Below are 25,928 nucleotides of genomic sequence, written 5' to 3'. Positions count from 1 at the left end.
TCGGTGGAATGGAGAATCTCCAAGACTAGCGAAACGACTAAATCACGACGACAACAAGGTTGGCGATAGGTTGATGGCCAAAGGCCAAATCGGACGTGGCTCCGATACCCATGTAAAGAACAAAAGTCATATCGGAAATATTTAAAATACTTTGTAGACAAAGACATCCATCTTAGGAAAGTAACTGTAAATTGTATTTGCATAAAAGAATGAATGTAGGATGAGTACAAATGAGAATGAGGATCTTGTATTTAGAGCCAGGTAAGTACACTTTCACGAACAAGCATGTCTATAGAGACATGCCTCTTTGTTTAACTAATTATTATTTAATTACACATTATTATGATTATTATTTATTATCTATTTTTATTTATTTTTACATAATTTATGTTCTTAACACTATGAAATGTGAAGATTGAAAGACCCGTCGGCAACCGACAAGTCTGGGAGACACAACTAAATGGCCTAGCAACTTGGTTAATTTAGCAAGTTTAATGATTAGATTAGATTATCTTGAAAGACCAGTGCTTTAATGGAGTCAAATACTTGCTTAATATAAATTATTTACCAAGTAACCGGATGAATAGTTGTTGCCTTGGCATGTTTCACTATCCTAAATGAGATGCAACACCTACAATTTAAGTGAAATCCATAATCTTGATTGATTTTAAGTTAGATGCCTAACTAGATGAATCATTTCCCTTAGCTATTTCGAAACTAGTCTCTAGAGTAGGTTGTGAGAGAGAAACATGGGGGAAGAACACTGAGGCTATATTAACAATACCTCCCCTAAGGTTCTAACCACCCGATGTCTTCGGCGCTGCGGAGACTGTGGCTCTGACAACTGCAAGGTACCATGTTAACCCTTAAAGAGGACCTAGAATTTGAAAGCTAGATGAGAAGGTGGTCCTAAACGTCTTTCAACCAAGCATAAGCTTGGAGGTAAATTAATTAAGTGCAGGGCTAATCCTAGAATGCAAATGCAGGATGAGTGTTAGGATATTCCGACACATAGGATATAGTTAAGTTCAACTTGGTCTAGTTTAGAGTTAGGTATAGAGTTAGGTAAAGTGTGTTTCTTTACCGTTGTACATATTGTAACTTACAATCCGACGGTCACGATATGTAGTGATCCGACGGTTCACTCTCACCTCGGTATTATCGACACTTGATCCGTGGCTTGACACCCGATTGGTCCATGAGTTCTATTTAAAGCGCATGGAGGGTCATTGTTCGGGTAATCCGTGCATGAGAGAAGCTTATGTAAATTTTCATTCTTTGATTAATAAATTGTCTGTACCCACGTTGGGACAGGCCGTGGACTGTTTCCCTCCTTGCACTCTGAGGGTTTTAACCACGTCAAAAATACTGGTGTATTGATTTGAGATCTGGTTGTGAGCGGTGTCCTTTTGGTATTCTTTCTGAGGAACTTACCCTGTAAATTCCTACATGGTATCAGAGCTATTTGAGGGCCGCGTCCGTTGGTGATCCAAATCTGAAGCCGGTAGAACTGCATGCGGCTGTCGTTTCCTAGATCTGCTGTTTCTGACTGCTTTCGGGCCGAGAGGACTGCTCTGTTGCGTTCGGAGCATCTGTTTCAGTGAGGAACCCCTTTCGTTTCACGCGAAAAGGTTTCCGGTAGCCCTAGCTGCGTCATTTTTCAGATCGGGAGGTATACAGTTTTTTTTTTGCAGTTTACTGTCATTTTCTTTCTGCTTATTTCGGTTTCGGTTTATTTAGCCTTTTTTTTTCCCGGATCTATACCTTTCATTTCTGCGTATGCTCTTTGCCCTGCGACTCTGTGCGATCTGGGCAAATCAGAAACAGAAAGAAAGGATTTTTCTCATGCGTATGCTCTTTTCCCTGCACCTTAGTGTGATCTTGGAAAATCAGAAACATTGAGAAAAATATTTAGTTTTTCGGTTAAAAGCTAACTTTGAGATTTTTTTTAAAAAAAAATTCTAGTTTTTTTGCTAAAGCTAACTTTGAGCCGTAAGGTTCGTTTTTCTTTGCATATTCGTGTTGGGTTTTGTGTTTTGTGTTTTGTAGGGGAAAAGAGTCTTCCCAAGGCAAGCACGCAAATCGAGGCCCCCCCCCCCCCCCCCCTCTCTCTCTCTCTCTCTCTCTCTCTCTCAAATATTTTGTATAGATCAATTGGTTCAAAGACTTTTTAAGAGAGTAGAGGTCTTGGGTTCAAGTCTCCATTTTGTGGGGGCGGATTTTTTCATTCCCGCACATTCGCGCACTTTGCCGGCAACGTCAACAATTTTTTTTCAAAAAGCCATAACTTCTTCATCCGGAAGCCTTTTTCAGAGCCGTTTTTTTTAAAACCGCCTATTTTTTCGAGATCTATCCATTGGACCACTTACTTTCAGCATCTTCAGCTTCAGTTTTTTTTCAAAAAATGGAAAGTCCATGCCAAGTCATTCTTGACAGCACTAACTACTTCCAATGGGTAGCCTACATGGGAGATTTACTTAGAAGTAAAGGTCTCTTCAGAATAGCCACAGACCAAGAGAAGAAACCCAAAGATGAAGACAAGGCCGAAAAATGGGAAAATAGACAAGATCAAGCACGTGGTTTGATAGGAATGTCTGTTTCTCCTGATCTTAGATTCCACATTGCAGAAATTGAAACTCCTCATGAAGCATTAGAAAAACTTGCTAAAGTTTTTGGGATTAAAATGAAATTAGAGCCCATCAACTTGAGAATGAGTTGCTTACTTTGGATCCTAATAATTTTTCTTGCATTGAAGATTTCTTGTCCAAATTCAAGACCCTTAGATATCTCTTGGAAGGTGTTAAAGTTAAGAAAGAAGATGGTAACCTTATTTATTCCATCCTTACTAAGTTGGGACCAGCCTACTCTGTATTTGTTTCCACTTTCCATTCTACAAGGGAGGCTTTCATTTGTCAAGGCAAAGACTACAAACCCCCTTCCTTTGACTCCTTTTGTGATTCCTTAATAAGAGAACAAGAAAAACTCTTACACCTTGGTCTTCTTAATCTTGGAAACTCTTCCTCGAAAGCGTTAGCCGCCCAGCAGCAACCAAATTCAAAGAATCCTATGAAGTCTTATCCTCAAAGGAATGGTCCTAAACCAACTCAGCCTCAAGATGAAAGATCATTTCAGCAAAATGACAAGACCAATAAAAACAAATGGAAGAGGACTGACAGACATTGTAACTTTTGTAATCGAGATGGCCACTTAGAATCTAAATGCTTTAAGAAGATGGAAGCCTTGGAAGCCGCAATGAAGAAACATAACATCCATCTGGAGCCTACTTCAACTTCAACTTCCGGAACGGCACTTTCTGCATGTCATCGTCAATCATCTCAGTCTGGTTATGCATTAAATGTATCTTCTTCTTCTTCTCATTCTCATGAGTGGCTCATTGATTCTGGAGCCTCTTGTCACATGGCCAAAAACCAAGCCATGTTTTCTTCTTTAAATGATTGTAATACCAAAAATATATATGTTGGTGATGATAGATCTCTTAATGTTGTAGGGACTGGAACTGTTCATCTAGACAATGGTCAGTTCAATGATGTATTATGTGTTCCAAACTTATCCTGCAACCTTCTATCTGTCTATCAGATAACTCATTCAGGTGAAGGTAAAATTGTTGAATTTTCACCTCATGATGTTGTAATCAAGGATCTAAAAGATCCTAAACAGATTCTAGCTACTGGTCTTGCTGATGATTCCAAAAGGTTGTATAAGTTTCACAACTTTGGGTCATCCCATCTTCCCTCAGTGTTTGTTGCTCATAATGATGAAGTGAGCAAACTTTGGCATGAGCGGTTTGGTCACTTAAACTATCGCTCCCTTCAGCATCTATGTAAAGAAAATATGGTGACAGGTCTTCCTATGGTATCTTGCAAAGATGGTGTTTGTTCCGGATGTGTACTCGGAAAACATCATCGGGACAGTTTTGACAAACGTGCCTCTTGGCACGCCTCAGCCCCTTTACAGCTTGTGCACAGTGATTTATGTGGTCCTCTTCCTGTTGCTTCATTCTCTGGCTGCAAGTACTTCTTAACTTTCATTGATGATTTCTCTAGACGCACTTGGGTATACTTCTTAAAACTCGAGAGCGAAGTATTTAGCACTTTTTTGGCCTTCAAAGCATTTGTTGAAAAACAATCTGGACATCAAATTCTTAAGCTAAGAACTGATAATGGTGGAGAATATGTTAAAAACGCATTCATCAACTTTTGCACCGAAAATGGAATTCAAATGCAACATACTGTTCCATACACTCCACAACAAAATGGTGTAGCTGAAAGGAAAAATCGCACCTTAAAGGAAATGGCTAATTGTATGCTGCAATCTAAAGGACTCAGTCTTAGTTTTTGGGCCGAAGCAATTAATTGTGCAAATTATATAATCAATCGCACTCCTACTAAGGTTCTAGAGAATATCACTCCAGAAGAAGCTTGGAGTTCCATTAAACCAGATGTAAGTCACTTTCGTGTGTTTGGAAGTGAAGCATGGGCCCATATTCTAGATGAAAAGCATAAAGCTTTAGAACCTAAGAGTGAGAAATGTACTTTTGTTGGATATTCTGAAGATGTAAAAGGTTATAGACTTATTCCATTTAAGTCCAAAAATGTTATCATTAGAAGAGATGTAAAATTTGATGAAAATAAATCGGCCTGCGAGCCTAGTCCGGCGGATGTGCCACCTCTTCCTATCTCTTCTATCTTTGAAAACATTTCTTCTTCTGATGATGAAAGCGAGGATGATAATCCTCCCCCACCTTCTCAGGATCCTCAACTTCCAAGATGGGTCCGTGCTACTCGGGATGCAGCAGGTGATCTTGCCGGTGATCCTACAGATCAGCGACGTACCCGTTCTCAGTTTGAAAGAGCCTCTTCTTTACTGGCTCAAGCTCCAGTAAATCATGATCCTGACACTTTTACAGAAGCTTCAGGCCATCCACATTGGGAAGCAGCTATGAATGAAGAATATCATTCATTGATGACAAATGATACATGGGATCTTGTTCCTCTACCAAAGGGACGCAAACTTGTTAGATGCAAATGGGTTTACAGAACCAAGTATGGACCAGATGGGAAAGTTGATAAACATAAGGCTCGTCTAGTTGCTAAGGGATTTTCACAGGTTGAAGGCATTGACTACACTGAAACCTTCGCCCCTGTTGCCAAAATGAACTCTATCCGCCTTGTTCTTTCCCTTGCTGCCTCTTTAAAATGGGAAGTCCATCAGATGGATGTTAAATCTGCCTTCTTGCATGGGGACTTGCAGGAAGAAATCTATATGGAACAACCCATTGGCTTCATACAAACAGACTCCAGCCTTGTGTGTCGACTTAAGAAATCCCTTTATGGTCTCAAGCAAGCTCCTCGGGCTTGGTATGCCAAAATGGATAGCTTTCTTTTAGAATCTGGCTTTTCTAGGTGTCATTCTGACAATACTGTCTACACCAAGAAAGTGGGTGACTCTCTTATCATCCTTGTTCTTTATGTTGATGATCTTATCCTTACTGGCAGTGATCCCAACCTTATAAACCATGTGAAGTCTATCCTTAAAAAGAAATTTGAAATGACAGACTTAGGACACTTACACTATTTTCTCGGTCTTCAAGTCCTGCAATCCAAGGAAGGTATTTCCCTTTCCCAGTCCAAGTATGCTTGTGATATTCTTCGTCATTTTCACATGGAAGACTGTAAACCAGCCCCTTCTCCCTTTCAGTCTGGAGTCAAACTTTCAGTCTCTTGTACTTCTCCTGAAGTTGATGCTACCTTATACCGTCAACTTGTAGGAAAACTCTTGTACTTAACCCATACTCGTCCTGATCTTTCCTTTGCTGTTGGCCTTGTTGCTCGTTTTATGCAAAACCCCCGTGAAAGTCATTGGAAAGCAGCCAAAAGAATACTTCGTTATGTTCGAGGTACAGTACAGTTTGGGATTCATTACAGTGCCAAAGCAGCTCCTCTGTTAGTTGGTTTCACTGATTCTGATTGGGCTGGTGACCCTGATGATCGGAAGTCTACTGCCGGTTATGTCTTCACTCTTGGTTCAGGACCAATTACATGGGCTTGTAAGAAACAGGCTGCCATTTCTCTTTCGTCAGCAGAAGCAGAGTATCGTGGTGCCGTGGAAGCTAGTAAGGAAGCCTTGTGGCTTCGTCAGATCCTATCAGAGTTTGGCTTTGAGCAGCAGCATCCAACCACACTTTGGTGTGATAATCAAAGTGCCATTCAGCTATGCAAAGATCCAGTTCAGCATCAGCGCAGCAAACACATCGAACTACACATGCACTTCATCAGAAAGCTCATTCATGACCATGTTCTTGAAGTGCAATATTGTCCAACAGATGATCAGGTTGCAGACATCTTCACAAAGGCTCTCACAGAGGCGAAGTTCACTAAACTTCGATATATGCTTGGAGTTCAGGAAGTTGTCGCTAAGGGGGGATAGGCTCTAGTGCCTCCTTCCTTCTCCTATTGTGTCATATTTGTAAATCCTTCAATCCTATCCCAAGTTGTTCTTAAGGGGGGATGTTAGGATATTCCGACACATAGGATATAGTTAAGTTCAACTTGGTCTAGTTTAGAGTTAGGTATAGAGTTAGGTAAAGTGTGTTTCTTTACCGTTGTACATATTGTAACTTACAATCCGACGGTCACGATATGTAGTGATCCGACGGTTCACTCTCACCTCGGTATTATCGACACTTGATCCGTGGCTTGACACCCGATTGGTCCATGAGTTCTATTTAAAGCGCATGGAGGGTCATTGTTCGGGTAATCCGTGCATGAGAGAAGCTTATGTAAATTTTCATTCTTTGATTAATAAATTGTCTGTACCCACGTTGGGACAGGCCGTGGACTGTTTCCCTCCTTGCACTCTGAGGGTTTTAACCACGTCAAAAATACTGGTGTATTGATTTGAGATCTGGTTGTGAGCGGTGTCCTTTTGGTATTCTTTCTGAGGAACTTACCCTGTAAATTCCTACAATGAGAGATTACTTTTAGTGAGGATGTTAAATGTCTTAAGCACTTAGAGACAAATTACAATGATATTAGAACCATGAAGTACTTAAATCAATATATAATGACAATCTTCACTAAAAGAGGGGATGCTCAATGAAACAAGATAGAAGGCACCAAAATGTGTTAAGATCAATATAATTGCTCATGAAACAACCATAAACACAATGTTTCAACAATGCTAGAATGCCAATTAGATAATGACCAATAACAATAGAGTGCCAATGTGTTAATTAGATACAAGAAAGAGAGAGAGATTAAACACAATTAGTGATTCCTCTTATCACGATTATGACTATCAATTGACTTGATTAGCAAGAGTGTAAACTTTAGATATGAAGCTCACTTGCAAGTACACAATATTAGTATGCTTATTATCACAATAGATCCACAAGAAAAACCAATAGCAATATAGTTAATTATCCAATTCTCTAGCAATGAGACAAGCAAAGATATTCCTTAGAAACAATGTCACAATGAGAGAAAAGAGTACTAATCCACAATGAGATTTCTTAGAGCAATTAGCCAATCTTATTACCAATCCAATTTAACCTTTAGTTCAATTAGATTTGCCAATTATGTTCTTGAAACAATAAAGAGCACTGAAATGCAAAATGCTAATGCAAAAAATGACAAGACAATGGACATTAATGAACCCTTGATCAAACTTTAAGCCCAAAATCACTTTAACAATTAATGATTATGAATTTTATGAGTTCCTTAGTTATTTTCGTTGGATGGTGTTGTCATTGATGTCAACCCATGGAGTTGACTAGGTTTGACTTTGACCAAGAAACAACAGTCATTGATGTCAAATGGCTAATGAATGCTTCTTAGTAATTGTCGGATTACAGATGTCAGCTATACTGTTGGATGGTTGAAAACCCAAGTGGTATGGTTTGGGTTCCCTGGACTGAGGATGTACCCCAACTTTGTCGAGGGTTTTGAAGGGTCAAACCATTGAGTTTGTGTTGGAGATCTAGGCCATTAGGTTCTCCTCGAAAAGATGTTTCTGTTGATATGTGATACACCCTGTGGTTCCTCCTAGTTTGAGAGACAATTGAGTTTGAAATTGAAGACCCGATTTTGTGGGCTAAAACCCCAAGGGGTAGTGACATGACACCTCCTCCTATGGTTGTCAATATATGACATTGTTTATCACCATAATCTCACCAAATACAAGTTACGCAACTCGAAGAACCAAACACAATAAACCAATCATTGACTTCACAACCTACGTAGGACCATATGCACTAAGTCAATCATTGATTTTACAATTTCAGTGGAATTTAAATTTTTCCTAGACAAATATTAATAAGGGTTAGAAATTAATTAAATTAAAGGGTAAATTAATTAGGTTCATGAGAGCATCATCCTAGGAGACATTTTTTTAAATGTAACCATCACAATCCCTCAAAGTAAAATGTCTCCTCCATAAGGCCAACAACATCCTAGCTTAATATTTAAAGTAATCAATTAATAAAACTTTATTAGAAAAATCAATATATTCAACCTTTTTATAAGGCATACTTCCAACGTATACCTTATGAAGCCCTTAACTAGCCTAATCTAATACTATAAACTAAGACCTACTATAACCTTCCAAAATATAACAACTCTTACAATTAATCCTTGACAAAGTTCTGAAATTTTTTCAACCTGTTTGAAGAATTTTAAGGCAAAGAAATAACTTCGACCTACCTGTGGTTGGGACATCTAAGGCAAAAAAGGAATTCGAACTTCCTAAAGTACATGGACAGTCTTTTGGGCAGCGAGAATTAGTTTCTTGAGAAGTATTTTTGGATTTGGTTGGGATAAAGTTTTTACTACTGGCTCAGTCTACTCCTTCAAAATTAGCGAAGAGGTAAGTCAATTAATTTGAGTTCTTCTTGTGTATATTGATTATGTTTTGGACTTGATTGAGCTATGTCGCAGGCCTATGGAAACCTTTTTTTTCTTGCGTTAGGGTACATGTTTGGAACAACAAGGACCTGTTTGGGATTAGGGCTTGATCGCAGCAACTTTACTCCAAAGTTTAGTTCATTTTTTATCACAATTGATACTAGTTAAGGCATTACAGCGCTTCGTCCTCTCATTTAGACTTTTGGCCCTGTGGTTAGGGCATATCATAAGAACTTGCACTCTTGTTTCGGCCCCCCGAGCCTCTGTTTGGAATGGTACTCCCATGGCTGCAGAAGGTGCTCACAGGACACCATCTCCACCTTTGACGCGAGCCCAAGCTGCTGCTAAGGCTGCAAAAAAAGCGAGTACTCCTATTTCCTCTCACCCTGTATCTCATTCTTGCAGTTCTTTTCTTGAATCTACATCCACTATGAACACTTCCACCATACCCTGCACTCTCTCCCTGTCACCTCCCATCATAGCTACCACCGCTCCCTCTTTCCCTCCACCACCCTCCAATCCTTCCCCACCCTCTTCAGACTAGACTGATCCGCCTCATAAATATAATTGGCGCTCTCGTTTGCATCTTGATGGTCATTCTCCCTACTATACAGGGCTGGGACTCACCCTCCCTGGAACTATTGTTCATTCAACTCGTGGCCGAAAATCCTATCTGACTAACGCCATACAAAAGGTTGGGGCAGAAGTTGTCACTGGCAAACAATCCACCTTGGAAGGGGTTCTTAGAGCACTGAACACCCCGGGGAAGTTTCCCCCATGAAGTGCCTCTCCTTCAACTGCAGAGGTATGGCTAGTGCGTCAAAAAACTAGCCCTACGTAGATTATTCGAATCTAAGTCTGTGGACATCATTATGCTGCAAGAAACCCTGGGTGATGCTAATCTCATCACCATAACCTTGGCTCCCTTAAAACCTGGCTAGCACTTTTACTCCCTTGATGCAATGGAACGAGATTAGCCATTGGTTACAACCCTCGTACCATTAAGGTCTTATCATCATGGGGTGGATCGGGGTTTATCAAAATGGACATTTTCTCGGCCGATCTTGGTTTGAATCTTCGGGTCATCAACATATATGGACCCTGTCATCGACGAGAGGATTTTTGGCAGCGCTTACTCAACCTATCAATTACTTCACCCGATCATCTGATCCTAGGGGGTGACCTTAATTTCTCCTTGGGTTTTGGGGAATCATGGGGATCCCAAGCCCAAGTGGATCCTCTCTCAAGGTATCTAATGAATCTTTTGGAGCAGCATAATCTTTCAGATGTCCCCATGAACAAGCCCCTTCCTACTTGGAGGAATAGAAGGGTGGGGGAAGCAGCTCTAGCTAGAAGGCTAGATCGTTTGATGATTAAGGTGCCACTATTACAACTACTGCATAGATATAGGCAATGGGTGGGCTCTAGGGGTATATCTGATCACTCCCCCATATATCTGGAGATCTTAGGCCCCCATTCAAAGCCTAAGTCCCCCTTTAAATTCAATCACGTGTGGCTACAGGACCCAAGGTACACCAAGTTGGTCACTGAATTCTGGAAGGCAAACCCCATAACAAGACACAAATCTCTGGCTGAGGGGTTTTGTCACAATCTATCTCAACTCAAGCATCTATCCATCACCTGGGCCAAAAAAAAAGTACAGAGGGATGATTACACCCTATCTCGAATTGAGTCAGAACTGAGTGAGCTAACGAATGATTGTAACAAGGGGTTTACAACTGCAAATGAGAAATCCCACCCTATTGAGCTTGAGAAACAGAAGGACAACATATGGAAGGAAAGAGAGGAAACTTGGAGACTAAAAAGCAGGGCCATCTGGCTTCAGGCAGGAGATGATAACACAAAAAAACTTCAGAACTATGCCAAGGGAAGAAGGGTATCTAACACTGTTTGGAATCTGCCCCTACTTGATGGAGGTGTGGCAGACACCTTCAATAAGCTCTCCCTTCTAGGCACCTTTCATTTTCAGAATCTCTATAAATCCCCCCAAGGGACAAATCTAGCGGATATTATTCAAGTTGCTGGTCAATTTCCTCAATTTGTGGATAAAGAGATGGCAGACGAGCTCAACTCACCAGTGACATCTGTTGAACTTGAGGGGACCCTGAAATGGTTTAAAAAAGATAAAAGTCCAGGGCTGGATGGATGGACTATCAAATTCTATCTAGCCTTTTATGAACTCCTGGGTCAAGACTTGCTAAATGTAGTGGAGGAATGCAGGACCACTGGTAAACTATATGATGCCATTAATTCCACCTTCATTGCCCTTATCCCCAAGGCTGACTCCCCATCATCCTTCAACGACTTTTGCCCCATCTCCCTCTACAATTGTCTCTACAAAATCATTGCCAATAGGATCAGACCCATCCTCTCTCATTGTTAGGATATTCCGACACATAGGATATAGTTAAGTTCAACTTGGTCTAGTTTAGAGTTAGGTATAGAGTTAGGTAAAGTGTGTTTCTTTACCGTTGTACATATTGTAACTTACAATCCGACGGTCACGATATGTAGTGATCCGACGGTTCACTCTCACCTCGGTATTATCGACACTTGATCCGTGGCTTGACACCCGATTGGTCCATGAGTTCTATTTAAAGCGCATGGAGGGTCATTGTTCGGGTAATCCGTGCATGAGAGAAGCTTATGTAAATTTTCATTCTTTGATTAATAAATTGTCTGTACCCACGTTGGGACAGGCCGTGGACTGTTTCCCTCCTTGCACTCTGAGGGTTTTAACCACGTCAAAAATACTGGTGTATTGATTTGAGATCTGGTTGTGAGCGGTGTCCTCTTAGTATTCTTTCTGAGGAACTTACCCTGTAAATTCCTACATGGTATCAGAGCTATTTGAGGGCCGCGTCCGTTGGTGATCCAAATCTGAAGCCGGTAGAACTGCATGCGGCTGTCGTTTCCTAGATCTGCTGTTTCTGACTGCTTTCGGGCCGAGAGGACTGCTCTGTTGCGTTCAGAGCATCTGTTTCAGTGAGGAACCCCTTTCGTTTCACGCGAAAAGGTTTCCGGTAGCCCTAGCTGCGTCATTTTTCAGATCGGGAGGTATACAGTGTTTTTTTTTGCAGTTTACTGTCATTTTCTCTCTGCTTATTTCGGTTTCGGTTTATTTAGCCTTTTTTTTTCCGGATCTATACCTTTCATTTCTGCGTATGCTCTTTGCCCTGCGACTCTGTGCGATCTGGGCAAATCAGAAACAGAAAGAAAGGATTTTTCTCATGCGTATGCTCTTTTCCCTGCACCTTAGTGTGATCTCGGAAAATCAGAAACATTGAGAAAAATATTTAGTTTTTCGGCTAAAAGCTAACTTTGAGATTTTTTTTAAAAATTTCTAGTTTTTTGGCTAAAGCTAACTTCGAGCCGTAAGGTTCGTTTTTCTTTGGATATTCGTGTTGGGTTTTGTGTTTTGTGTTTTGTAGGGGAAAAGAGTCTTCCCAAGGCAAGCACGCAAATCGAGGCCCCCCCCCCCCCCTCTCTCTCTCTCTCTCTCTCAAATATTTTGTATAGATCAATTGGTTCAAAGACTTTTTAAGAGAGTAGAGGTCTTGGGTTCAAGTCTCCATTTTGTGGGGGCGGATTTTTTCATTCCCGCACATTCGCGCACTTTGCCGGCAACGTCAACAATTTTTTTTTCAAAAAGCCATAACTTCTTCATCCGGAAGCCTTTTTCAGAGCCGTTTTTTTTAAAACCGCCTATTTTTTCGAGATCTATCCATTGGACCACTTACTTTCAGCATCTTCAGCTTCAGTTGTTTTTCAAAAAATGGAAAGTCCATGCCAAGTCATTCTTGACAGCACTAACTACTTCCAATGGGTAGCCTACATGGGAGATTTACTTAGAAGTAAAGGTCTCTTCAGAATAGCCACAGACCAAGAGAAGAAACCCAAAGATGAAGACAAGGCCGAAAAATGGGAAAATAGACAAGATCAAGCACGTGGTTTGATAGGAATGTCTGTTTCTCCTGATCTTAGATTCCACATTGCAGAAATTGAAACTCCTCATGAAGCATTAGAAAAACTTGCTAAAGTTTTTGGGATTAAAAATGAAATTAGAGCCCATCAACTTGAGAATGAGTTGCTTACTTTGGATCCTAATAATTTTTCTTGCATTGAAGATTTCTTGTCCAAATTCAAGACCCTTAGATATCTCTTGGAAGGTGTTAAAGTTAAGAAAGAAGATGGTAACCTTATTTATTCCATCCTTACTAAGTTGGGACCAGCCTACTCTGTATTTGTTTCCACTTTCCATTCTACCAGGGAAGCTTTCATTTGTCAAGGCAAAGACTACAAGCCCCCTTCCTTTGACTCCTTTTGTGATTCCTTAATAAGAGAACAAGAAAAACTCTTACACCTTGGTCTTCTTAATCTTGGAAACTCTTCCTCGAAAGCGTTAGCCGCCCAGCAGCAACCAAATTCAAAGAATCCTAAGAAGTCTTATCCTCAAAGGAATGGTCCTAAACCAACTCAGCCTCAAGATGAAAGATCATTTCAGCAAAATGACAAGACCAATAAAAACAAATGGAAGAAGACTGACAGACATTGTAACTTTTGTAATCGAGATGGCCACTTAGAATCTAAATGCTTTAAGAAGATGGAAGCCTTGGAAGCCGCAATGAAGAAACATAACATCCATCTGGAGCCTACTTCAACTTCAACTTCCGGAACGGCATTTTCTGCATGTCATCGTCAATCATCTCAGTCTGGTTATGCATTAAATGTATCTTCTTCTTCTTCTCATTCTCATGAGTGGCTCATTGATTCTGGAGCCTCTTGTCACATGGCCAAAAACCAAGCCATGTTTTCTTCTTTAAATGATTGTAACACCAAAAATATATATGTTGGTGATGATAGATCTCTTAATGTTGTAGGGACTGGAACTGTTCATCTAGACAATGGTCAGTTCAATGATGTATTATGTGTTCCAAACTTATCCTGCAACCTTCTATCTGTCTATCAGATAACTCATTCAGGTGAAGGTAAAATTGTTGAATTTTCACCTCATGATGTTGTAATCAAGGATCTAAAAGATCCTAAACAGATTCTAGCTACTGGTCTTGCTGATGATTCCAAAAGGTTGTATAAGTTTCACAACTTTGGGTCATCCCATCTTCCCTCAGTATTTGTTGCTCATAATGATGAAGTGAGCAAACTTTGGCATGAGCGGTATGGTCACTTAAACTATCGCTCCCTTCAGCATCTATGTAAAGAAAATATGGTGACAGGTCTTCCTATGGTATCTTGCAAAGATGGTGTTTGTTCCGGATGTGTACTCGGAAAACATCATCGGGACAGTTTTGACAAACGTGCCTCTTGGCACGCCTCAGCCCCTTTACAGCTTGTGCACAGTGATTTATGTGGTCCTCTTCCTGTTGCTTCATTCTCTGGCTGCAAGTACTTCTTAACTTTCATTGATGATTTCTCCAGACGCACTTGGGTATACTTCTTAAAACTCAAGAGCGAAGTATTTACCACCTTTTTGGCCTTCAAAGCATTTGTTGAAAAACAATCTGGACATCAAATTCTTAAGCTAAGAACTGATAATGGTGGAGAATATGTTAAAAATGCATTCATCAACTTTTGCACCGAAAATGGAATTCAAATGCAACATACTGTTCCATACACTCCACAACAAAATGGTGTAGCTGAAAGGAAAAATCGCACCTTAAAGGAAATGGCTAATTGTATGCTGCAATCTAAAGGACTCAGTCTTAGTTTTTGGGCCGAAGCAATTAATTGTGCAAATTATATAATCAATCGCACTCCTACTAAGGTTCTAGAGAATATCACTCCAGAAGAAGCTTGGAGTTCCATTAAACCAGATGTAAGTCACTTTCGTGTGTTTGGAAGTGAAGCATGGGCCCATATTCCAGATGAAAAGCATAAAGCTTTAGAACCTAAGAGTGAGAAATGTACTTTTGTTGGATATTCTGAAGATGTAAAAGGTTATAGACTTATTCCATTTAAGTCCAAAAATGTTATCATTAGAAGAGATGTAAAATTTGATGAAAATAAATCGGCCTGCGAGCCTAGTCCGGCGGATGTGCCACCTCTTCCTATCTCTTCTATCTTTGAAAACATTTCTTCTTCTGATGATGAAAGCGAGGATGATAATCCTCCCCCACCTTCTCAGGATCCTCAACTTCCAAGATGGGTCCGTGCTACTCGGGATGCAGCAGGTGATCTTGCCGGTGATCCTACAGATCAGCGACGTACACGTTCTCAGTTTGAAAGAGCCTCTTCTTTACTGGCTCAAGCTCCAGTAAATCATGATCCTGACACTTTTGCAGAAGCTTCAGGCCATCCACATTGGGAAGCAGCTATGAATGAAGAATATCATTCATTGATGACAAATGATACATGGGATCTTGTTCCTCTACCAAAGGGACGCAAACTTGTTAGATGCAAATGGGTTTACAGAACCAAGTATGGACCAGATGGGAAAGTTGATAAACATAAGGCTCGTCTAGTTGCTAAGGGCTTTTCACAGGTTGAAGGCATTGACTACACTGAAACCTTCTCCCCTGTTGCCAAAATGAACTCTATCCGCCTTGTTCTTTCCCTTGCTGCCTCTTTAAAATGGGAAGTCCATCAGATGGATGTTAAATCTGCCTTCTTGCATGGGGACTTGCAGGAAGAAATCTATATGGAACAACCCATTGGCTTCATACAAACAGACTCCAGCCTTGTGTGTCGACTTAAGAAATCCCTTTATGGTCTCAAGCAAGCTCCTCGGGCTTGGTATGCCAAAATGGATAGCTTTCTTTTAGAATCTGGCTTTTCTAGGTGTCATTCTGACAATACTGTCTACACCAAGAAAGTGGGTGACTCTCTTATCATCCTTGTTCTTTATGTTGATGATCTTATCCTTACTGGTAGTGATCCCAACCTTATAAACCATGTGAAGTCTATCCTTAAAAAGAAATTTGAAATGACAGACTTAGGACACTTACACTATTTTCTCGGTCTTCAAGTCTTGCAATCCAAGGAAGGTATTTCCCTTTCCCAGTCCAAGTATGCTTGTGATATTCTTCGTCATTTTCACATGGAAGACTGTAAGCCAGCCCCTTCTCCCTTTCAGTCTGGAGTCAAACTTTCAGTCTCTTGTACTTCTCCTGAAGTTGATGCTACCTTATACCGTCAACTTGTAGGAAAACTCTTGTACTTAACCCATACTCGTCCTGATCTTTCCTTTGCTGTTGGCCTTGTTGCTCGTTTTATGCAAAACCCCCGTGAAAGTCATTGGAAAGCAGCCAAAAGAATACTTCGTTATGTTCGAGGTACAGTACAGTTTGGGATTCATTACAGTGCCAAAGCAGCTCCTCTGTTAGTTGGTTTCACTGATTCTGATTGGGCTGGTGACCCTGATGATCGGAAGTCTACTGCCGGTTATGTCTTCACTCTTGGTTCAGGACCAATTACATGGGCTTGTAAGAAACAGGCTGCCATTTCTCTTTCGTCAGCAGAAGCAGAGTATCGTGGTGCCGTGGAAGCTAGTAAGGAAGCCTTGTGGCTTCGTCAGATCCTATCAGAGTTTGGCTTTGAGCAGCAGCATCCAACCACACTTTGGTGTGATAATCAAAGTGCCATTCAGCTATGCAAAGATCCAGTTCAGCATCAGCGCAGCAAACACATCGAACTACACATGCACTTCATCAGAAAGCTCATTCATGACCATGTTCTTGAAGTGCAATATTGTCCAACAGATGATCAGGTTGCAGACATCTTCACAAAGGCTCTCACAGAGGCGAAGTTCACTAAACTTCGATATATGCTTGGAGTTCAGGAAGTTGTCGCTAAGGGGGGATAGGCTCTAGTGCCTCCTTCCTTCTCCTATTGTGTCATATTTGTAAATCCTTCAATCCTATCCCAAGTTGTTCTTAAGGGGGGATGTTAGGATATTCCGACACATAGGATATAGTTAAGTTCAACTTGGTCTAGTTTAGAGTTAGGTATAGAGTTAGGTAAAGTGTGTTTCTTTACCGTTGTACATATTGTAACTTACAATCCGACGGTCACGATATGTAGTGATCCGACGGTTCACTCTCACCTCGGTATTATCGACACTTGATCCGTGGCTTGACACCCGATTGGTCCATGAGTTCTATTTAAAGCGCATGGAGGGTCATTGTTCGGGTAATCCGTGCATGAGAGAAGCTTATGTAAATTTTCATTCTTTGATTAATAAATTGTCTGTACCCACGTTGGGACAGGCCGTGGACTGTTTCCCTCCTTGCACTCTGAGGGTTTTAACCACGTCAAAAATACTGGTGTATTGATTTGAGATCTGGTTGTGAGCGGTGTCCTCTTAGTATTCTTTCTGAGGAACTTACCCTGTAAATTCCTACACTCATCATATTTCATCCGAACAGTTTGCCTTTCTTAAACACCGACAAATTCATGAAGCCATTGGTACTGCCCATGAGGCCATTCACTCGATCAGGTCCAAAAAGCTTAAGGGCATCATATTAAAGATTGACCTGGCAAAAGCTTTCGATCGTGTTAGCTAGCTTTACATCAAAATGCTTCTCATTCACCTCGGCTTCCCGCATGACTTCACCACCTGGATCATGTCTTGCATTACCTCTGCAACATTCAGTGTTCTCATCAATGGGTCTGCTTCACATTTTTTTCATGCAGAAAGGGGACTCAGACAGGGTTGTCCCCTATCCCCCTACTTTTCTTGATTGTCATGGATGGCCTCAGTCGGCTCCTTGCACAGGGAAAAAGGAATGGTCGACTGTGTGGACTTAAAATAAATGACCTATGTTACCTCACTCATCTTCTATTTGTCGATGATGTCCCCATTTTCCTTTACGGTAGCATCTAAGACTCAGCTTCCTTTGCCAATATACTCTCCCTTTTCTCCCGGGCTACCGGTATGATGGCAAATCATGGGAAATACACTATTACATTAGCTCACACATCCATCCATGAATCACGATTTGCTCAACAACACTTCCCATACTGTATCCTCCCACTTCATCAGGGTTTCAAATACCTGGGTTTCTGGATCAAACCCCTCAGCCAAAAAATTGTTGACTAGATTTGGTTGGTCATTAAGTTAGAAAAAAGGCTTACAAATTGGAGTCATCGATTCTTATCCAGAGCAGGAAGACTAGTGCTCATCAAATCAGTACTGGAGGCTACCCCTGTTTTCTGGATGGCATTGGCATGGACACCCAGAAACATCCTTGCCCATCTTCAACAGATTTGCAGCAGATATCTTTGGAATGGTCAACAAGATAAGAACATTTTTGCTTGGGTTAGTTAGACTAAGATTGCTTTACCCAAGAAATGGGGAGGTTGGGGATTAAAAGACCTATATCTATTTGCACAAGCACTTGCTGCTAAAATGGGATGGACACTTCTTACTGGACAGAACCTCTGGACCTCTGTCACTTATCATAAATACATCTGGCCTCTTCAGATTATGGATTGGGTGTGACTGCCACGATGGTCGAGGATTGGTATATCTTCTGTCTGGAAAGCTCTGCTCCACTCCTTACCTATCATTCGCAATGGTTCAAAATCACGCACCAGTCTAGATCCCTGGACTGGGGGGGAGGCAGGCATCATTTGCCGAGAGAGTTAATTCACCATCTAAATCAGCAAGATATCAGAGTTATAGCACACATTGCTGATCAAGACAATACCACCATATTTGCTCAGGGCTGGAATACTGCTCAACAGCTCAATATCCCACCCCAGTGGTACCAATCGTGGCAAAATTACATCTCAGCACTGAGTGAATCTCACATCAGAATCAAGGAGGGACTTGACGAACTCATGTGGTGCCTTGCAAAGAATGGAGTATATACTCCAAAAGTTGGTTACCTCAGGCTGACTACTAACAGACAGCCGGAGCTGATTCATGATTGGTGGCAGATCATATGGAAGATAAACTCACCTCCGTGAACCAAGCTATTTTTCTGGTGCGTGCTCAGCAACAAAGTTCCCACTAGGGAATCCTTAACCCACCGTGCCATTCATGGACCACACTGGTGTGTCCTTTGTAAACAAGCATCTGAATCGACAGACCATCTATTTCTAAAATGTGGATCTACAACTAACCTTTCGCAGTCCATCTCCTCATCGATCCAATTTGCAGGCAAATGGGATGTGGATAACATTAACCAAGCTTGGAAAAGCTGGTGCAGCGCGCATCGCGGATCAAAGCTGATCTGTCTCCCTCTGCTCATTTGTTGGACTATCTGGCTGACACGGAACAGAATTATTTTTTATGAAGGTGTAGCCAGATGGCAGATTATTGCTGCAAAGATCATCTCTGCCTACCATGAACTGCCTAATTACATTAGGCCACACACTTGAAGATCACTGGCACCCGATCCCGTTGACAAATCTACCCCCTGGGCATACTTTGATGGTGTTGCACAGGATCAAGGGTGTGGGGGAGGCTTCCTACTGTACCTATCTTATCAGCGTCACTTCAAGGTCAAGATGGGACTCAAAGAAGGGACAAACAATTTTGCATAATTAATCACCCTCCGTCATTTACTGCATTTTTCACTTGGCCATGACTGCAACAATCTACAGATTTATGGAGACTGACAAATCACTATAAATTGGTTCAATAACATCACTTTGTGCCATGCACACGCTCTCAGAAATATTTTGGATGAAGTGAACATATTGAAATCTCAATTTAACTCCATCTCTTGTCATCGTATTTACAGGGAACATAACTACAGTGTTGACAGGCTTTCCAAGGAGGCCATGCTACTACCCAGAGGCCAGTGGATGATACAAGAGCAGAGGGGTACTGCCAAGTACCAATATTACCACAGGATGTATATCGATCAAGCATATCATAGGGCTGAGAGACACTAATCTTATTTTGGGACATGCACAGTTTTATAATTATCTACTTTGTATATATTTCAGTATGCATTTCATTTTAAGACTATATATTATGGACATCGCCCTGCTTGGTGTATGTATATTGTAGATAAACTCAGTTATGGCACTCTATTTTCTCAAACTCTCTTATGCTATCACCCTGCGTGGTGAAATATGAATGCTACTCAGCACCATTTTTGAATGGACATAGATATATTTTTTTGACTGATACACACCGAGATGGCCAAGGGTCAATGATGCATATGCCGCCAAGCATCTACTATATGTAATTTTTCAAAATTAATGAAAGATTACGATTTTTCCAGAGGAAAAGATATTATTCTAACATAAATAATCTTCGACATTTGGGACAATGTATTGTGCGATTTTTAAAAATCGATAAATATTGATCTCTTGCTTCACAAAACGGACATTTGGTCCAAAATGTAGAGTTGTGTATGGAATCAATAATTTCTGTATTCATCTTCAAATTAGACTTTATCTTTCTTCAGTGATGAACTTTCTTTTGTGTTTATCACTAAGCTTAAGGTTAAAAGGTAACCCTTTCCAATTTTTATAATAAAATATTAATCTTCTCTTCTTCTTTTTTTAAACCTTCAATACTTTAATCTTTCTTCCAACCTTATTATTGAATCTTTAATAATCTTTTAAAAGAAACCTCAAATAGTTTTTTAACTCTTAACTTTTAAAAGGTATTTGATTCCTTCCTTTGTATTTTAAAACCATTTTATATTAAAATCATATACCTTATCTAATGAAGTCAACTTATAAGGGAAAACTTTGGACCAAAATTTCACTCAATATATTAAAGTTGAATTTTCACTTAATATATTTTCCAACTTTACAAATGGTCCTTTTTTTTAAAAATGTCTTTGCAATTGAAAACCTGTAATAGTTAATGGTCACGACTTGAACAAAGAGTTGTGACGTTTCTATTTTAAATTTACTTTGTTTAATGGGTTCACACAATGATTTTTTTTAATCGATTTGTACTGCAGCGAAAAACGGGCAGCAAGTAAGCGGTTGGAATGGCAGTGGTAGCAAACGAATGCATCAACCGGGAGTCGAATTCAGCGGATGATTTGTGGTGGGTGTGGGAAGAGTCAGCGGCCAGAGCGGATGGTCGCGCGGCGATTAGATCATTGGTTGAATCAAGTCATTGATTGAATGCAAACATTGTGGGTTGTGAAAGGAATTGTAGCGGCAACAGAAGGGAGAACGCGGTAGTAGGGGCAATGGTCGTAGTGCTCGCAGAGCGGACGAACAGACTGGTGGCAAAACACCGACAATGACTATGACGGCCTATCGGGTTGCCATTGCAAGTGGAGTCTATCGAGCGATAGCGGAAAAAAACAGAAGCGGTGCAGGCTATAGCAAGAGAGAAAGCGGTTGTAGGTGATCGATAGAAGACAGTTGGAGTAACTACGAATCGATCGTGTCAACGACGGCGTGTTTGGTTGAAAAGTGGCAACGACAGTGGCTGAGGGCATCAGGGAAAACAAAAATTTAAATTTTTTATTTTATATATTATATTTTTTTATATAAATTTTGTTTTTAAATATATCACCCTTTGTATTTATTTTTTTATATATAACTCTTTTTTTCTTAAAAAAAATAAAAAATAAAAAAATCTATAAATCTTTTCTTTTCTTTATTAATATAATTTGCTCATTTTTACTTCTTTAATATATATCTTGAACTTGCTTCTTCTTCTTTGTTTGTTGTTTTTTTTGAATGGCCAAGGGCCTTTGACGAATCAGCGGATGGAGAAACTCCAAAAATATTATAGACAAACGCTTTCAGTTTCACGACAACAGGTTGGCGCAAGGTTGATGGCCAACGGTCGGATTAGACATGACTCTGACACCAATGTAACGACCAAAAGTCGTATATGCAACGAAAATATTTAAAATACTTCATAGACAAAGACATCCATCGTAGGATAGTAATTGTATATTGTATAAAAGAATCGATATAGGATGATACAAATGAGAATGAGGGTCCTATATTTCACTAATTATTATTTAATTATAATTATTATGATTATTATTTATTATCTATTTTTACATCATTTATGTTCATAACACTCGAGTTGCCTGCACTCACGCTGCCTGCACTCGTGCTACCTACACTCACGTTGCCCGCACTCAAGCTGCCCGCACTCGTGTTGTATTTCAAAGAGACTTGATGTGATGCTCCTTGGATGTGTCAAATGACTCTCCTCCACCTTATATTTATCCACAATACAAGGACTCCATCAAATCACATGTGTGGGCTTGACAACTTGTCACAAGGCCTCTAAACGCCTAACCGACCTTGACCAAACCATACATTAACTTCAAAAATTAATATCTCAACTTCCACAACTTGGATTTTGATGATTTTCGTTGCGCCAATTTATCTCAGTGTCCTCTATCATCTCCATCCATCACATGTAGAAATCTCCTCACGGTTTTGGCCCAACAACTATGGGTGCAAAACCCCATGCTTGGGTTTCAAGCCCACAAGTCACTTTTGTGGCGCTCCAAACTCCAATCCCCGAACCCTAGGGCTTAGAGTACCTCCCAAGCTACCAAAATCAACAGCAATGTTATGAAAAAAATATATATAAAAAATAATAATGAAAACTATAATAATGATTAATTAATTAGTGATTAGTATAGAAGAGACATGTTTCTAAGCACACGACCATTCGTGAAAGGGTACCTGCCTAGGTATATATATGGGACCCTCAGTTGTAATCATCTCATATCTTTTAAACAATTATATATAAATATTACTATCTTATAATGGATATTTACATATACCAGATATTCTGAGTATTCTATTGCGTTTATGAACTTTATTTGCAACACTAATCATGGCTTATAGCATCATTTGATCATTTATTATCATTTATTGTAATACTAGGGAGTTATTAAGGCTGACCTAGTCAAAACTGTACATGTAGTATCATTAGCCGATCTTGAGGGTAGTGTGGTACTTGAGTTATGTATAAATACATCGTGACTCTCATTTGTACACATGGTTGCAGGGAAGCATACCCCCCCTCAAATCGCTCCTGAAGTGCACTCCAAGCGGGCGTGACTCAACAGTGCTCTCTGGGAAAAAAAGAATTTGCTCCCTAGTTTTTTTGCAAATTTTTTGTCACAAAGATGTTCCATACACACAAAAAAAAAAAAATCAAAGAAATAAGAGTTTTTGAGTAGGGCAGCCTAATATTCAAGCCTATGGCCCTACTATTGATATGCAATGCAAATCATGGTAATGTTAAATTCCTAAAGTAAAAGTGACATTTTCCTTTATCTTTCATTTTCATCATTTCACTTAAATTTTTAACATTGCCATGAAATGACTTAGGATGTTTAAGAGTGGTTCCAACCTCATTGGATTTCATATGGAGAAAGTAGAATTTTAGATCTCACTCAAAATCCAGCAAACTTATTAGTTTTTCAAGGTTTCAGCATTGGGGGGGTTGCAATGTTTCCATTGGATATTGTCATGTACTAGGGTATGGAACTCATATTTAATCAAGAGCACCAAACCCTCTATGTACCTTGATGTTAGTGACATTGGTTGTCAAACTCCTCTATCATGACTCTACTAAAAATGTACCCATCACTCAAACAATGTTGAAATTTGATGACTAAAAAAGTTTCCAACAATCCCAACCCGGTTTTAATTTCACCTTATCACTCCCATTCAGTTAAATGCCCTTTCCCATAAACATGCATTCAACATATAAAATTCTGGAAATGAAATTTTTAGATTAAAACACATGGGACTGTCAACACATGCTGAAAATAAATATGGACATAACCAGACCAGTGACACACATAAAAATACACACAGGTTTTTGGTCAATTTAGACCCGGGCAAAACCCCTTCAATCTTCTCTAGGGAAAACCTGTTAGAGCTCTTCAAATTTATTTATCTTTCAAGTTCAGGAAAAATACATTTGCAGTCAAAACAAAACAGCAAAATATAACTTATCTCTTCAGCACAAAACTCCTTGAAAACCGTGCCCACTTTGCCTCGATTTTCGTGCCCACTTGACACTGCAAATATGTATTGTACGGATACGACTGTACAGACTGTGTTGTACGGACTGAACGGATTTTTTTCCAAAAAAAACTTTTTTTAAATTTCTCTCGAACGGCGTGCAGCTCACAGCATTCAATGTTGTTCGTACTGTACCTTCTGTTGTCTTCTAAACCTTGATTTCCATGCCCAACTTTGCCAAAAATCACTCCTTCAACTTGCTGCAACAAATTTCTCCTTCAGAATTTTTCTCCAACTCTCAACCTCCTTTCTCCAATCTACTCATGAAGAATGAATGTAATTTCTCTTTTCTTTTCTCCCTTTTGTTTCCCTAAATGACTTTTGGGCAACCCTAAGATCTAATGGCTCAGATTCATTTAGATCAAGGGATGAGAATAAATGTGCATTTAATTCTCACTTTCTATTTTTTAACTCACATTAAATAAAGTATCCACATTGTACTTTATGTCTAAAGTGACTTTTCACTTTATAATTTAACATTGACTTTACCACTTATAAAGTCACTTTCACTTTATAAAGTCACACTTAGGAAAATAATTATTTTGAACACTTTTCCCTAGGAAGAGACTAAGCCATGGTAAACCACTTGTCCAAGGTACATTAAAAATCAACAAACAAAATCCTGACTTGACATGCTACATTTTTTCTATCTTATGTTAATTGCTTAGAGGATGATATGAATGACAAAGATCCCAAGATAGGCAATAATTTTGATGATATGTAGCTATCTGTTGTAGCATGATTTTTTTGGATGCTAGAGGCTATCTAGAGCCTATTTGTCAATGTATTTTCGGTTTAGAGATGGATTGCACTCGATGCTATTTTGATTATGTGCACCCTTACATGCTATATAGTAGAACTTGTAACTTGCGGATGTGGTTGACGAAGATTATAACTTCTAGATGATTGATGCTATATGGTTTAATCCATGTTTTTATGTTTTTATATCTAATCCATCATTCTACATGCTTTTGTTGACAATGGAAATATATGCATCAAAATATATAAAAATATATATTATATAAAAAATCGCTCCCAATTCGCTCCAGACCTGGAAACTTTTGAAAATGTCACTCCCTGCTCCTGCTCCCAAGTAACCTTGTTTGTACATTATCACCTTGTAATGTTTTTGATCTCTCTCATAAAGTATTTTGCCTAAAGGCACCTACATCTTTGGCATTATTTTGTGATCAGAACTTCTATCTTTTATGTGCACTTGTGCATCTTGTGTAGTGCACTTGTGCTTGGTCATTTTCCCCACTCTAGAGCGCTAGGTTTAGTACAACTTTAAAAGTGAGAAGATCTTATGGAGTTTCATACAAGGACATTTTGCCTAGGGAAGCCATGAAAAGAAGTACTGAAACTATCAAGAAAGTATTTGTAAACTGATAAGATCAGTAGCAAGCTTCTCCTAGTAAGTGCTACTAAGTTACTGAGCTCAAATGTAAAGAACTGATCTAACCATAACAACTGCAAAACATTAGATTGTGTGGTCAAATAGATACCTTTGCGAACACTCGTATTATGATGAGTAGTCTGCATAAGAAGCTCTTTCAAGGTTTGCTGCTTCCTGTTGACAGCCAAGCCTTCTTTCTCTACAGTCAAGCTCTGCTCAGGTAGAATAATAGCTGCCCACACAAGTAAATCATCAAAAATTGGAAACTTGCATGCTGACATGTAATTTTGTCCAGTATCGCTGTCTAAGTAGACATCATGCATTGCAATTGTTATTAAGGTACTAGAAATAAATTTAATCAAACTGCCAGAATACATCCAAGGAGGATAAAATAATGCCTCAGAACCCAAGTTAGATTTGACAGATCTAAATTTAAATAAGCCATAATAGCTGCATCCAAGTTCACACAAAGAATCTACAAAAACTTCACCACATAAGCATAATGCTGATGAGAAAACATGTGAAATTTGGAGCAGGAAAGAAAATATTTTCATAATCAAATTTACTTTCCCTAAAAGACAAAAAATGCTCTTGTACTTACAACCACCAACCTAGCAACCTGACTACTAGGTGCGGTA

At 39.7% G+C, this 25,928-nt stretch overlaps 1 protein-coding gene across 3 annotated transcripts in view; it reads right to left on the bottom strand.

Moving 5' to 3' along the window:
- LOC149211001 (uncharacterized) overlaps positions 1-25,928 on the bottom strand; it is a 543,418-nt gene that overhangs the window by 477,918 nt on the left and 39,572 nt on the right. For all 3 annotated transcript variants that reach the window (XM_089396847.1, XM_089396848.1, XM_089396849.1), the window contains one exon: positions 25,400-25,522. In XM_089396847.1, the coding sequence (XP_089252973.1) occupies positions 25,400-25,522 (123 nt within the window). The remainder of the gene's footprint in view (positions 1-25,399; positions 25,523-25,928) is intronic.

The sequence above is a fragment of the Pinus tabuliformis genome, chromosome 1_2, assembly GCF_031772625.1.
Source record: "Pinus tabuliformis cultivar Carrire ecotype Pingquan chromosome 1_2, CPIR1, whole genome shotgun sequence".
NCBI lineage: Eukaryota > Viridiplantae > Streptophyta > Pinopsida > Pinales > Pinaceae > Pinus > Pinus tabuliformis.
This window is presented reverse-complemented; position numbering and strand designations above follow the sequence as displayed.